Source organism: Cannabis sativa, chromosome 5 (assembly GCF_029168945.1).
Source record: "Cannabis sativa cultivar Pink pepper isolate KNU-18-1 chromosome 5, ASM2916894v1, whole genome shotgun sequence".
NCBI classification, from domain to species: Eukaryota; Viridiplantae; Streptophyta; class Magnoliopsida; order Rosales; family Cannabaceae; genus Cannabis; species Cannabis sativa.
The window spans coordinates 74,067,641-74,083,330 of NC_083605.1; the positions used below are offsets into that span (position 1 = coordinate 74,067,641).

General features: G+C 31.8%; 2 protein-coding genes across 3 annotated transcripts; one reads left to right on the forward strand and one right to left on the reverse strand.

Annotated features, from left to right (window-relative positions):
• The first annotated feature begins 2,633 nt into the window (after nucleotides 1-2,633).
• Nucleotides 2,634-5,079, forward strand: LOC133037690 (probable WRKY transcription factor 56). Its single transcript, XM_061115066.1, has 2 exons — nucleotides 2,634-3,022; nucleotides 4,074-5,079. The coding sequence occupies exons 1-2, from the start codon at nucleotides 2,820-2,822 to the stop codon at nucleotides 4,252-4,254; spliced, it is 384 nt and encodes a 127-aa protein (XP_060971049.1). The 5' UTR covers nucleotides 2,634-2,819; the 3' UTR covers nucleotides 4,255-5,079.
• Nucleotides 5,080-5,559: 480 nt separating this feature from the next.
• Nucleotides 5,560-15,125, reverse strand: LOC133038026 (putative disease resistance protein RGA3). 2 transcript variants are annotated; one of them, XM_061115982.1, is made up of 4 exons: nucleotides 11,050-11,251; nucleotides 10,526-10,607; nucleotides 6,644-10,381; nucleotides 5,560-6,056 (listed from the first exon to the last, which is right to left on the reverse strand). In XM_061115982.1, exon 3 carries the CDS (start codon nucleotides 9,640-9,642, stop codon nucleotides 6,688-6,690), a length of 2,955 nt encoding a protein of 984 aa, XP_060971965.1. In that variant the 5' UTR covers nucleotides 9,643-10,381; nucleotides 10,526-10,607; nucleotides 11,050-11,251; the 3' UTR covers nucleotides 5,560-6,056; nucleotides 6,644-6,687. The 2 variants fall into 2 exon arrangements, 1 of the variants encoding a protein (XP_060971965.1); XR_009687994.1 differs by lacking the exon at nucleotides 5,560-6,056 and adding an exon at nucleotides 11,967-15,125 and having other exon boundaries at nucleotides 10,144-10,381.
• Nucleotides 15,126-15,690: the final 565 nt, after the last annotated feature.

The following is a 15,690-nucleotide window of genomic DNA, read 5'->3' on the forward strand; positions in this document are numbered from 1 at the left end:
AAGATCCAATAGTGGAATCGAACTATTTTTTAGGCAAACTCAAAGAGAAAGTGCCCAACAATATTTTTTGGGGAACTTCTATAAATCTAGTGCTATCTTTTCTCTTATTTTTTTTTATATATATATATATATTATTGCTATGTTTGTGTGTGTAATTTTGTGTTTTGGTTTTGATCTGGGAAGGGTGGTAAGGTTAGATTGAGGGTGATAGCAGTCTTTGAGTTTCTTGAGAAGAAACTCGAAGCTCTACTAGGGTTTCTTTTTGTTTGTGCGAGGTAGAAATGAATTAGGTTCGAGGTTGTTCTGAGGAGATTTTGTTTGTGAGCAAAACAATATCGTTTGACTCAGAGATAAGGGGAGTCAACTGTAGTTTTGACTCAAGGTACGTAAGGTCCTTATTGACCTTAATTAAAACTTGACCAATTCCTATTGGGTGTAGGTTGAATTAGTAAATTTCTACAGTGGTATCAGAGCTAATCGTGACAAGAAAAGCTACAACAAAAAGCAGGGAAAAAATCAAGGAAAGAAGAGAAAGACTTCGAAATTCAAGAACATTTTCTTACTTCACATAATTTGAAGATTAACATCAGGATATTTCTAAATTTTATTCAACTTCGACTTTTGCCAGCAAAGTTAGAGTCACCGGCAAAGGTTTTCCCCTAAAATAAAAATGAAATGCAACATTTTATTAATTGTAAAACGTTTTGCCGACGAGCCTAAATTCACCGGCAAAATTTTTACTTAATTTTTTGCGCACATTTTTACTGCGCGAGAGAATTGAACCGCCAAAAATTTTAATGACTTTTACCGGCACATTTACTCGCTAGCTAAAGTAAAATTAAACCGCCAAATTTTTAATGACTTTTCGACACATCCGATAAAAGTGAAAATGAATCGCCAAAAGTTAACTCCTTTTGGCGGTTCGCTTACCACCTTTTACCGGCGAAGTACAATAGTTTCGTCGGCATACTTATGCCGACAAAATATCTCATCGGTATAGGTGTTCCCATAGTGAAATGGCAGAGATAAATTTTCCACCTTTCCCCGATGAGGTTTGTCAGCGCAATTTATGAATCTCACCAGCAAAAATTCTTTTTCTTAGTGTTAGAATTTGTTATTTATTTTTTTTTTTTTGAAAACACAATCAGCCTTACAAGGAGAAGGATGCACCAAAACATGTGCAAATTTATTAGCAGATCACTTAACAAATTAAAAAAAAAAATAGAACCAATACTAGTAATAATAACCTTACAATCCGAAATTACATGCATGCAGTTATTATTCAACATGATGATCATTAACCACAATTAATAAGATTATTAGATTCAAACATCTGCCTAACTACGAGTTTTAATCCAACTTAAAGCTTCTTTGATTCCAAAACACCTCAACATGGGTCATGCTTCCCAATTTGGCTACCACACTTAGCCTCCACAACCAAACCAGTTGAGTCCCTAGCCACTTAGTCTTAATCTAGCTTAGATTTTTTTTTTTTTTTTTTTTGAAAAGAATGTTCATTTAATCTAGCTTAGATTCTCCTTAATTATAAGCGCCTCAACAATATGCGGGTCATGCTTCTCTATTTGTCTTATTTTTATTGGTTGGAGATACAGCCGAGATTAAACAAATAAATTAAAATTTGTCAAAGAAAAAAAAAATAATTAATGTCCTTCCAGAAATTGGACAAAGTCAACAAAAATGTTCTAATAAAATACATAATATGTATCATCATGGATACGATCGAAAACTACACAAGTACATCTTATTAATTACCATGCCAAACATATTACTATATATAGTAAGTTTTTATTAAGAATTATCATGAACAAGATAAGTTAACTAATATATAATATTTATGGTTAATACCTTTACACTATGTATTTTACAAAAGTTAATATAGATTTTATATTTTCTAAAATGATATAAATATGATTTTGAGTTCAATTTTCGATTTTTTTTTATATAACTATCTTGAAGATAATATTTCCTAACAAGAATAGATGTAAAAAATATAATCAATTTTGTCATAACTCATCTAAATTAGATTATTATTAAATTTTATTTTCATAAAAATTCAATTCAAGAAAAATAAAGGGTCAAAATAGTATTGCCCTAATATTTATCTGTATAAATATAATAAAATTATAAAACTATACGACATAATTAATGTACAAAAATGTGTTTAGATGTACGGTTAACGTTAAACCCTATTGACTTAATTAATTAGGGTATAAAATTAAGACTATGATGATTAGATCATGATCTAGAGAGTTAGCTCCTAGTTGATAATAAACATTAATTAGTCTAAACTACCACAACAATATTTTCTCAAAACCCCAAATCTTGGATTACTCTCCAACAATACACGAAACCCTAATTAATTATAAATTGTCTAATTATTAATTTTTTCATTATTAATATATTTGATGACAAAAAGTATGGTAAGTACGTACAACTCATGCAGTTGAACAAGAAGTAGATGAAGTGTAGTTAGCTTAATTTTATCATGTGCTTAAGCTATATAGCTACACCACCTAGCTCATTATAAACACTTTACCTTAATAAATTTCAAGTTAATTATTACATATATATATATCAATTACTAATTAATTACTTTCCAAATCATTATAATATTCATCATCATATACCCTAATTATGGATGAAAATAAAATGTTATCTGGATTTCCAAACACTACTAACCCAAATCCAAATCCATTAATATTTTCATCTTCATCACTCGGCCAAGATGATCAAGATTGGTTGTGTGGCTCTAACCATTATAATCATCATCATCACCAAATTATGATGAACAATGTTTGATGATCAATAAGGGTAATGATGATGATGATGATAAAAATAAAGGAAAAACAATGAATAATGATATTGGTAGGAAAAAGAAAGATAGTAGTCGTCATCATCAAAGGGTTGCATTTCATACAAGGAGTGATGATGATGTTCTAGATGATGGCTATAGGTGGAGGAAATATGGCCAAAAAACTGTCAAGAACAACTCTCATCCAAGGTATATATATACTATATATATTATTTATTATAACATATACATGCATATCATGATATTATAAACATCTTAATTAAAGTTTCGATCGATAATTAATTAGTATTGATGCTATAATAATTATTAGCTTCACAACAAATTAGTAATTAGACATGGATATTCTTTACTCCTAGCTAGATCTTGCCAAAATTATATTTGTACTTCGTTGCCCTATTTTTCTGGTTACGGTGGGTGTTTTCTTAAGTTGGCGACGATCAAAAGTATGATTAATTTAGATACTGAATTTTCTTGGACGAGTAATTTGGCAGCAAGCTAGCCTGGTTAAAATAATTTAATTTCTTTGTGTTTAAATATTTAATATTACATATTTAATATCATTTTCATTCAATGTTTAATATCTCTTCAAGCTAAACTTAAACTTATGTACGTATATATATACTGACATTTGAGTATTTTTGTATATATTTAGAGTAATTTGTGGTATAAATATTTAAGTTTAACTTTTAATTATAAATAAATACTTAAATTTAATTTTTTGTGGCAATAATTATACCTAAGTTATATTTTTAGAACTTTGTAAGCACTTGACCGTTAAATGTCAAGTTATTATTCACATGTCATTTTCTTATTGGCATATTTAAATTAATTTTTTTTAAAAAAAAAAAAATCATGTTCTGGACCAATAAGAGATTGTAACGTTGCAATTTACTTAACATAAACAACCAAATACCCAGGAGCGGACCCACATAAAGGCGAGGTGGGACAGTCGTCTCTGAAAAAAAAATAAGGAAAAAATATATATGCATTATTTTAGTTAGTTATAACATCTATTTTTAAATAAAAGTGATATTTATATAATATAAGTTTTGGTATAGTAGTAAAGATATTTCCGCAACTGTAGGTACTTACAAAATTTTAGAAATATAATTTAAGTATTATTATATCGCAAAAATTTAAACTTAGATATTTATTTACAACAGAACAAATTAAAGTTAAACTTAAGTATTTATACCGTAAATTACTTTTATATATATATATACATGTGAAATTGATGAAGGAGCTATTACCGTTGTGCGCATCATACATGTAGTGTAAAGAAACAGATCCAACGGTTGTCAAAAGACAAAGATGTGGTGGTGACAACATATGAGGGCATCCATAATCATCCCTCTCACAATTTAATGCAAGCTTTAGCCCCAATTCTCAACCAGCTCCAATTCCTTTCCACTACTATATAAATATATACATAAGCAATAAATATAGTTTTAATAAAGTAAAGTACGTACTTGAAAACAAAGTGCATGCACACATGATATTCGATTACATGTGTATATTAATTAATTCTTATATAAAAGAAACATAAAAGACATACATATATAGCCTTGATTGGCAGCTTAATAAGGATATGTATTATACAACTATATATACTCTTCAATAATCTTCTAATTTTTGATGCATTTCTAATTTAGAAGATGGTGATGTGTGAGGGTCTTTGAGGATCTTGTGGCTATAAATTTATTGATGAAGATACTCTTCCTTCATGTTATTATCCATATGAAACTTGAGGGTTGGATTTAGGGACAAGGTGACTATGATGTGAAAATGTATATATAGTTCGGGAAGTAACATGTTTTTATAATTAATGTTATGTATTTGGGAAGTACAATATTGATGTGTATGGTAAGAATTAATAATGGGGTTTCATTTTGAAAAATTTATAGTAATGAGTATAGCAACACATGGTTTTATAAAGAGTATTGTTATTTAATATTTTAAGGTTTGAATAGAGGTGCTTATATAGGTGCTTGTTAGTTAGGGACCAAATGAAATCATAAAATAATGGATAAGAAAGAATGCCCGAATATTTATGTGTGTATATATATTTTTGGATTGATTAATTTAAGTAAAAAGTAATTTGTGGGTCTAGCAAGCATCAAAGTAGAGTGTTTTTATTGGAATTGTCTTAATTAAGTGATTTACATCATAACTATTATATTGATGTGACACGTTATAATTAATTAATAATTTTTGATAATATTTATTAAATTAAATTAAATAGGAACTAATATTAAAATGTAACAATAATATATCACCTCTAGTAATGCTTGACACTGATCTTAAAGTATGACTGATCTTGAGAGTAGGCAAGTTAGGCTTTCATATTTTGGATCCAATCCGCACTTTTTTGGTCAAACAACATCCAATCCGCACTAAGTGCGGATTTCATATTTTGGATCCAATCCGATCCGCATAAGAGTTTAAATCCAATCCAATCCAATCCGCAATAGTGCGGATTGGATCGGTTATTTTGGATCGGTTACTTTTTTAATAATAAATTATTTAATATTTCATAGAAAAAAAAAATTAAAAAAGACTATTGTTTCTTAATCTCCAATACTAATCTATTTCCATCTCTATTTATATACAAATTAAACCAATATACATATATATCAATATATATATATACTTATTTTTAGATTTACACTAAAATATACATGTATGTAATTACTAAAATAAATAAGCTAGTATATATATATTTAAACTTTATGTGTATGTGTCTATGTGGATAAGAATTATTTTTCTTGTATTTTTTATTACAAAATAAATAAAATGCACCAACTCAATATATTACTAAAAAAGATTAAGAAATTAGAAGTTTGTGTCTTTTTTTTAATTAATATATATATTACATATTATAATTTTTCAAAAATATATATAATTAAGTGCGGATTGGATTGGATCGGTTACTTTTTGAGGTCAAACAACATCCAATCCGCACAAGTGCGGATTTTAGATTTTTCAATCCAATCCAATCCGCACAAGTGCGGATATCCGCATTTTGCGGATTGGATTGGATTGGATCGTGCGGATTGGATTGGATCCTTTGTGAACACCCTAGGGAGAAGTAGGTGGGCTGCCGCCGAAGATTTGCTGCCCATTGCTGCTGGGCTTAGTTTTGAGTCCGTGCCTTGAGAATGGAAGCCCATTAGGCCTGCTTTGTGCATTGCTCGGCTCAGTAGGCCACAGGCTACTGGGGATTCTTTTGATTTTGACACAACCAACAAAAAGAAAAAACCTAAATTAAGTTAAAACTAAATATTCTCATATAAAGATAATTTTAAATGTTTAATCAAAATTTAATTTATTAACCAATTTAAAGCATGCAAAATTTATTTTGTACACTTGTCTCATAAAAAAACCATTAATAACAAGTAAATTAAGCAACAAAATTTGTTTTAATTTTAATGGGTACTCAATAAGTCTTTATGCCCAATGAAAATTCTCCTACCCCAAACTTATGGGAGATTAAGAATAAGTGGGGCATAACCCACTTATTACCCACTCAATTTTCATCCCTAGCCCAAATAGATGATTTCATCATATTATAATATTACTAAGAGAAGTGTTAAATTTACTACCATCTCTACTATATAGTTTTTTTTCTTCTCAAAATTCATAAATTAGACCCCTTACATAAAAAAATAAATTTACACTTTGGCCCCTGCAACTCTCTCCATATATGGAAAAATTCACAAAACTTAATTTTTTCACATAACAATGATTATTTAACATGCATACTTATAAGAATCAAACCAAGAAACAAAATTATTAAAAAAAAAAAGTTACCTGTGCATTCATGGATTGGAAACCAACACTAATTATCACATTGTTTACTCGATGTAACGACCATCTTTTTGCACATGAACATCATCAAGAAGAATGTTTTTGGCATGAGAAATCTTGGGCCATTCATTCCCTTCCCTCGTTCTACAATGTTCCATAAGAACACTATCATAGTATATGTATACAAATTCCAAAGGAACCATTTGTAGAAATTCAGGTAACACTTTAAGACTAGGACAACACATAAATTGCAAGGTTTTGAGACATGGCATAAGCTTTACATTACAAGGTACTTCTGTTTTCCACTCTTCCAAGTAATCTCCATTTCTGAATGTGAGTAGTTTAAGCTTAGGGAATAGGGTAGTACTTTCATCACCATGTTCTTCAACTATTCCTAATAATTCGGGGCCAAGTTTTCTGGTATCGAAATGCCAAAATCGAAGTGACTCGAGAGATGGTAGTTTTCCTAATGCTGCAGGTAATGAACTTATGCTATAGCAATGATAAAACTCAATCTCTTTCAAAAGATATAAGGACATTATCCATTTTGGGGAGAATGTGCGGCAACAAGAATGTCTTACTTTCAAAACTTTCAACTTTGGATGGGGTTCGAAGAAATCGATTGCAACATCGAATTCATGGCGATTTCCTTGGTATATGACGACGAGTTCATTGACAAGTTCCCAAGAAGAAAGATCCACCTTGTTAGTTTCATTTGCATGTTCTATATTTACAAGACTTTTCAAATGAATAGTCAAGTAATCGATTTTGAGCTTGCGATTCATCTTCGTTAACTCTCCAAGAGTCAAGTACTTAGTTTTATCTCCGAAAAGTTCAATCCAATCTACAAATCGCAACGAAGTTAGGCTCGAAATCCCTTTTGGTAGTCTTGTGAAAGCACCATTTTTGTAACAATACAAAGACCTCAAGTTGATAAGCATTCCCATCCTTTTCGGGACCTCTACTAATGTTCGACAGGACTCTAATTTGAAAGTTTGAAGGTTGCACAAGTTGCAAATTGATTTTGGTAGTTTAACCAAAGGATTGTTAGATAACTCAAGATATCTCAAATGTATCAACTCACCAATATTCTCTGGCAATCTCTTGACCCCACATTTGGACAAATTCAATGTCCTAAGATGTTTTAGAGTCAAGAAAGTGGAATTATCAACAGAGGTATTCTTTTCCTGCCTTAAAATTAGAAGGGTGTGAAGAAACCTTTTGTTCCCATAACTCAATTCCAAATTAGGAAACTCAGCTTTAGACTCCATTGCTATGGTTAAATGCCTAGTACTTTGATCACCAAGGCTCCACTTCTTCATAACATCTGAGTTGATATTAAGAGCTTCTATGATCTCACATTCTCTTTTTGTCAAATATTGGATGAAGTCATGTAATATGTCATGCATCTTACAAATCACATTACTATCATCATATATGTCATTTGCTTCTTGAAAATCTTGAAAAAAAGACCTCATTGTTAGATTTTGAAAAACACTTGCCCCTTCTTCCTCCGAATTCAGATAACCTTCTGACATCCACAATTCAACTAGTTGTCTCTTGTTGGTCAAATAATCTTTTGGATATACTGAACAATGTACCAAACAAGGTTTCTCAAAAGATGACAAATCAAGATAACTTAATAGCAATGGACCGAAAAGATATCGTTCAACTTCGCGAACATTTAACTCCCACAATTTACTACCCAAAACACCTTCCCATTCTTGTTTACTTTTCTTGAAATGCATAAGACCACCTAAAGTTTTTGCAGCTAAAGGTAATCCCTTGCATTTTTTCACAATTTGCACCGAAACATCTCTTAATTCTTCGATTTCTTCGCTGTTTCTACCTCTAAAAGCCCGTCTTTCGAATATCAATTGACACTCGTTCTGATTCAACTCTTTTAACTTAATTACACGAGAAGTACTAGATCCCATCACAAGTGCAACACTCTCCTTTCTTGTAGTGACCAAAACTTTACTCCCTACACAATCTAACTTCTTCAGCATAATCTCTAAAGGCTCCCACTTACTATACTCCTCGTTCCATACATCGTCTAGAACTAGAAGAAAACAACATTTACTTAGGCGAACAGAAATCCAATTAAAAGCTGCTTCTAAGGTTTGAAATGTTGGTGGATTCCTACATTGGGTTTGACTCAAATCATCTTCTTCTTGGGTATAAGTTTGATTATTACCCTTATGAAGGATTTCAGTAATTGCTGAAGCAATTTTGAGTAAATCAAAAGGCTCAGAAACACAAACCCAAATCCTTTTAGAAAAATGGTTCTTAACAGTTTCATTATTGAATGTCAATTGTGCCATAGTGGTTTTACCAAGTCCACCCATCCCCACAAGAGAAATGACCTCAAAGAATCCCTGGTCAATTCCATGGCCTCTCTCCTCACACATTAACATATCTAACAACACCTTCTTATCTTGATCTCTACCATGAATTTCAGCTTCATCAATAAAAGAGGTAGTTTCTAATCTCCCCAAAACTTTTTGTACCCCATAAGAATCAGCTCTAGTCATGGTTTCTATTAACCCCAATTGACCTATTTGATTAGCTGTTCTGGTTACTTTCTCATCGAGTTCTTCAATTTTTTGAGAGATCTCACGGTGAGAAATTAGCTTATTCAGTTTGAAAAAACAAAAACTAGAATAAGAAGAAGAAGGCTTGAAGAAACTAACCAAATTTCTGATTCGAAACTGAGTCTCAATTTGAGATTTGAGAATGAGAGTGTTCCATCGATCGAGCACATTTCCCATCTCATGAGCATCATCAGCAAGTGTCTCCAACCAAACTTTGACACTTTGACTACTTGTAGTCCATCTTTTGTTCTCAGCATCATGAAGAACAGCTCGAATTGACCTCAGATTTCTCTTCAAATTTTCCACCCTTTGTTGAACTTTGTTGAGCAAACTCACTTCTTGTATTAGCTTCTCAAGAGGAAGAGAACCCAACAAGTCTACCACCACTGAAATCACTGCTTCAGCCATTGTTAACACAACACTGATCTGATCAAGTTTGAAGATAATCTATGGGTTTTTCTTTTTTTTTCTCTTGACCACGAAATCTTTACCACTTTGTGGAGTTCAGTATACAGATAAGATAATCATTAAGACCAGTTCTTGGTTGGAGCTAAGTCAACCTCTACTGTTTAATTCTTTTATAAGGTCAAATCAACCTCTATTTTTTTTTTTTTATATATATATTATATAATAATGGAAGCCATCAAAATGCCAAAAGAAGATGGTAATTTCACAACGCTAAAAGCTTGAAAGGTATTAATTAATAATTAAGACCAGTTCTTGGTTGGAGGAAACACTAAACTAGCTTTAATTAATTAATGTTTGGAAAGTAATCATCACTTTTGAAAGTATTACCTTATGGAAAAAAATTATGTCAGTAGCAAAACAAATAGTCTTTAATTCAAAATGATTATTAAGTTTGGAGTGTCTGTTTATATTACTATTGAATATTGTTTCAAAGAAAAATTACTATCGAATATATGTATTTGATAATTATTAAGTTTGGGTTGTATTATGATGTATTCCATGAGAATTGAATATAATCACACATTATTATGAAATATTACAATTTTTAAACAATTAATTATTATACAATTAAATTATCTGTATTAACACTTAACACCAAATGTATTAGCACCTGGGACATCCATCTTCTCTGTTGTGACCAATTCCTTTCTTTACTCCAAATTCTTGCACCATAACAGAACTAGAACAAACAAAACATGATATTAACCAGCAAGACAGTATGAAATACTTACATGCAAAATGTAACATAGAAGTTGATGAAAAATCAAGATTCAAGAACCAGTATTACACTAAAAAGTATGGGAATCTAACAAGCTATACATACCTCTACATCAGGCAAAAAGCTCAAGGCTGAAACTGCAGCAGCTACAACTGTTTCTGATGCTGCCCCTGCTATCATGAGCACACTACAGAATACACCGAGTGATGAAGTTAATTGATCAAAAGGAAATGATTTCAATCTTGCTAGTATATGATGGCAAGGTTAGTAAGTGAAAAAACCCCAATCAAAAGAAGCACATTGAGATTATTTACATTATGAAGTAATATTAGGGAACCTAAGGTGTTGGTTTTCTGTTATGACAGTTAGTGTACTGTCCTTATGTTAGTTACAGTTAGTTGATAGTTTGTTACTATTTGCTTGATTGTGTAACTCTATATAAATGTAACATATTACCGACATCAATACACATGAGATTAATCTTTCTATTTCATTTCTTTACAACTCTTTCATCTCTCTCTTTCATTCTTGATTAATGTTACAAGTTTTTTATGGCTAAAAGGTTCAACAGCTCCAGCAAGTAAGAAATCAAGTTTTGCAGCAAAAGTCTTGTAGGATTTGCTGAATACCTCTGCAAGTCATAGACACGAATGACGAATGCTAGCACTTTTGATCTTGCCAATAACAACACCTACAGCCAATCTGGTCCACGCGTCATTTTTAGCCACCACGGGGAATGCATGTAAAACTTCCTTTAGTGCAGTCATTGAACTTTGAAAGCAAGTTTTATGCATAACTGAATTACTAGGTCCATATGGTTTGCAAACCAACCTGCACATGAACCCAATTGTCAAATAGAGTTTGCTGTTGAGAAGTTCTAGCTCATAATTTCTGGGATAATGCAATGAGTATTTAATAATTCTCTATATACATCAATAAGAAAAAGTTTAGTACTCTTATTGGCTAAGATATAAAACATCTACATATCATGTGAAGATAAAAGAAAAGAACTAAAAGAAACGACATCCCAGGTCCATGTGGAAATACAGATAGTTCATGAAATCGTTTACTATAGATTTTATTATTTAATATAAGATATATAGATAAATATAATTGAAAAATTAGTCACAAATCTGACTAAAATTTTAACAAAATTTTCTAATGGGTTGTAACTGAATTAACATTTTAGTGTAGTAATAAATTGTTAGTGTAGTAACATCACACATGGATGTTAATTGTAAACAGTGAAATCTCAAACTTTTATAATTAGCAACATTGAATGTGTAAGAAAATTAAATCATTTTAGCTAAAAAAAAAAGAACAATCTTGGAGTTGTTGTAACATGAATGTGAAGAATGTTTAATCTCTGTTTCAGGTACGTAGAAATAATATCACGGCTATACAATAATAATTAGCAGGCTATATTACTAAATATGTATGGACATTAACTTATTTCATACATTGATGGTCCTTTAATAGGCATGCTTTAAATTATTTAAGAAAATGGAAATTAAATATAATATAATTCAATTTAGTATGATAATACCTGTACGTTCATGGCTCCATGAAACCAACGCTGTTGTTCAAATTGTATCATAGACGTAACAGCCATCCTTCTGCACATGGACGTTGTTGACAAGAATGTTTTTGGCATGAGAAATCTTGGGCCATTCATTCTCTTCCCTCGTTCTGCAATGCTCCTTAAGAGTATGACAAACATATATGTATATAAATTGCAACGGAACTGTTCGAAGGAAGCCAGGTAGCACTCGAAGACTACAGCAATCATAAAATGCCAAGGCTCGAAGACACGGCATAAGTTTCACACTGCAAGGTACTTCTGTTTCCCACTCTTCCCAATTTTCTGCACTTATGAAGCAAAGCTCTTGAAGCTTTGGGTACAGAGTAGTACTAAATGACACTTGTTCATGATCTTTAGCTTGGTCTATCATTATTCCTAAGAATTCAGGACCAATTTTTGTGGAGTTGAAATTTTTGAAATGGAGTGATTCCAGGTATGGTAGTTCTCCTAAAGCAGCAGGTAATGTCCTTAAACCATGGCAACCGAAGAATTCAATCTCTCGCAAAAGATGCAACGACATGAACCATCTTGGACAAAATGTGTGGCTAGTAAAATTACCTACTTTTAAGATCTTTAACTTTGGATGAGGTTCAAAGAAATCAATTGCAACATCGAATTCGTGACTTTCTCCTGGGCATGTGATGATGAGTTCATTGATGTGTTCCAAAGTGGTTAGATCGACCTTGTTATCCTCAGCTGCATGTTCTTTACTAACAAGACGGATCAAATCAATAGTAAGTTGACCAATTTTGAGCTTGCAGTTCATCTTGGTTAACTCTCTAAGAGTCAAGTACTTCGTTTCATCTTTGGGAACTTGAAACCAACCTAAAACTCGCAACGAAGTTAGCCTTGAAATTCCTTTTGGAAGTCTCTCGAAAGCACCATCTCTGTAATAATAGAAATACCTCAAGTTGATTAGCTTTCCCATTCCTTCTGGTAGCTGTAGTAATGATCTACAAGACTCTAATTTCAAAGTTTGAAGGTTGCATAAGTTACATACTGTGTCTGGTAACTTAATCAAAGGATTTTTTGACAACTCAAGATATCTCAAATATATTAAGTCACCAATGTTCCCTGGCAATCTCTTGAGCCCACATTTGGACAAATTTAATGTCCGAATATGTTTTAGTGTTGAGAAGGTGAAGTTGTTGAGAGAGGGATACCTACCTTTCTTTAAAATTAGAAAGGAGTGCAGAAATCTTTTATTCTCATCTGTCAATTCCAAAGCAGGAAACTCAGCTTTAGATTCCATTGCTATGGTCAAATGTCGGATCCTTTGATCACAAAGTCTACTCTTCTGATCATTTGAATTAATATTAAAAGTTTCTACAATCTCACATTCTCTTTTTGTCAAATATTTGACAAAGTCATGTAATATGTCATGCATCTTACAAACCACATTACCCTCATCGAATACATCTTCTACCTCTTGAAAATCTTGAAAGAAAGAACGCCTTGTCAGATTTAGAAAAACACTTGCCCCTTCCTCCTCTGAATTTAGATAACCTTCTGACATCCACAATACAATCAGTTCTCTTTTATCAATCAAATAATCTTTGGTAAATATGGAGCAATGTAACAAACAACGCTTCTCTAAAGAAGGTAAATCGAGATAGCTTAATAACAACGGACCAAAGAGATCTTGTTCAACTTCACGAACATTTAACTCCCACAATCTACTACGCAAAACATCTTCCCATTCTTGTCTGCTTCTCTTGAAATGCATAAGACCACCTAAAGTCTTGGCAGCCAGAGGTAACCCTTTACACTTTTTCACAATTTGCACAACAATATCTCTTAATTCTTTGATTTCCTCATCCTTTCTTCCATTAAAAGCACGCCTTTCGAATATTAATTGGCACTCATCATGATTCAACTCTTTTAAGTTAATGATCTTAGAAGTTGTGGTTCCCATCACACTTGCTACACTCTCCTTTCGTGTCGTAACCAAAATTTTACTTCCAACAGAAGCTAACTTCTTCAAAATTATCTCTAATGGTTCCCACTTTCTGTACTCCTCGTTCCATACATCGTCTAGCACAAGAAGAAATCGACCTTTACCTAGGCGAATAGAAATCCAATTAAACGCTGCTTCTAAGGTTTGAAATGTTGGTGGTTTCTTATATTGGGTACGACATGAGCCTTCGCCTTCGCCTTCCCCTGCATCTTCCCCTTGGATTTGAGTTTGATAATCTTTGTGAAGATTTTCAATAATTGCTGAAGCAATTTTGAGTAAATCAAAAGGCTCAGAGACACTTATCCAAATTCTTTTGGGAAAGTGATTCTTAACAGTTTCACTATTGAATGCCAATTGTGCTAGAGTGGTCTTGCCAAGTCCTCCCATACCCACAATAGAAATGACCTCAAGTAATCCTCCTGGGCTAATGCCATGATTTCTATCAGACACTATTAACATATCTAACAACATCTTCTCATCCTTATCTCTACCATGAATTTCAATTTCATCAACAAATGAGGTAGTTTCTAATCTTCCAGCAACAACTAGGGTATTAACATTATTATCGCAATAAGTGCTGATTCTCATCATGTTTTCTACAAGGCCTAATTGACCTATTTGACTAGCTGTTCTAGCTACTTTTTCATCGAGTTCTTCAATTTTTAGAGCAATCTCACGGTGAGAAATCACCTTATTTAATTTGGGGAAATAAAAACAAGAAGAAGGGTTTAAGAAACTGAAACTGACCAAACTTCGCTTCCGGAATTGTTCCTCAATTTGAGATCTGAGAATGAGTGTGTTCCATCGATCGAGCACGTCACCCATCTCGTGAAAATCATCTTCGAGAGTCTCCAGCCAAACCTTGACACTTTGGTTACTAGTTGTCCATCTTTTGTTCTCAGCGTCATGAAGTACAGCTCGAATTGACCTGAGATTTCTCTTCAAATTTTCAACCATTTGTTGAAGATCGTTGAGCAAGCTCACTTGTTTGATTATGTTTTCTAGAGGAAGAGAACCCAACAGCTGAACAACCACGGAAATCACAGCTTCGGCCATAGTTATGAGCTACTGAGCTAAAGTAGAGAAATTGAGAAACTATAACAATTACAAATAGAAACTACAACATGTAAATTTGAGTTTCTATATGCACTTGTTAAAAAACAAGTGATATAAATGTAAAATGTAGTTCATTTTTATAGAAATTTTGAGGAAAAATCTTTCTTTCATTTAATATTGAATTAAAGAATAAAAAATTCAAAGAATGATTTGGAGAAAAGAAAAAGGAAAATAGAAAAACAATAGTGGTATGGATTTACAAAACTTTTTTGTGTGTGAAATTGTGATGCAAATAAAAAGTGAACTAAATTTAAATTACAATATAGTATGATGTAAAATTTATATTTATTATTATAGTATGATGTAAAATGTACATTATAATAAATATTATATATTATATTTATTATTATGTCATCTTTAATATTTTATTATTAAATTTTAGTTAATATGTTTTTTTATTTTTTATTTTTTTTTAAAATAATTGTCTATTAATTAGAAAATTAGACTTCGTGATCATTATGAAATAAGTCTTTCGGAATATGAGAAATAAGTAAGCAACCAAACCGATTGTAGGTGAAGGTCCACTTAACCAAATTATGGGCAACAAAATTACACATTATGTGATTACATGTAAACAAACAACCATCAAAATGATATATTAAATTTTGAATTAAG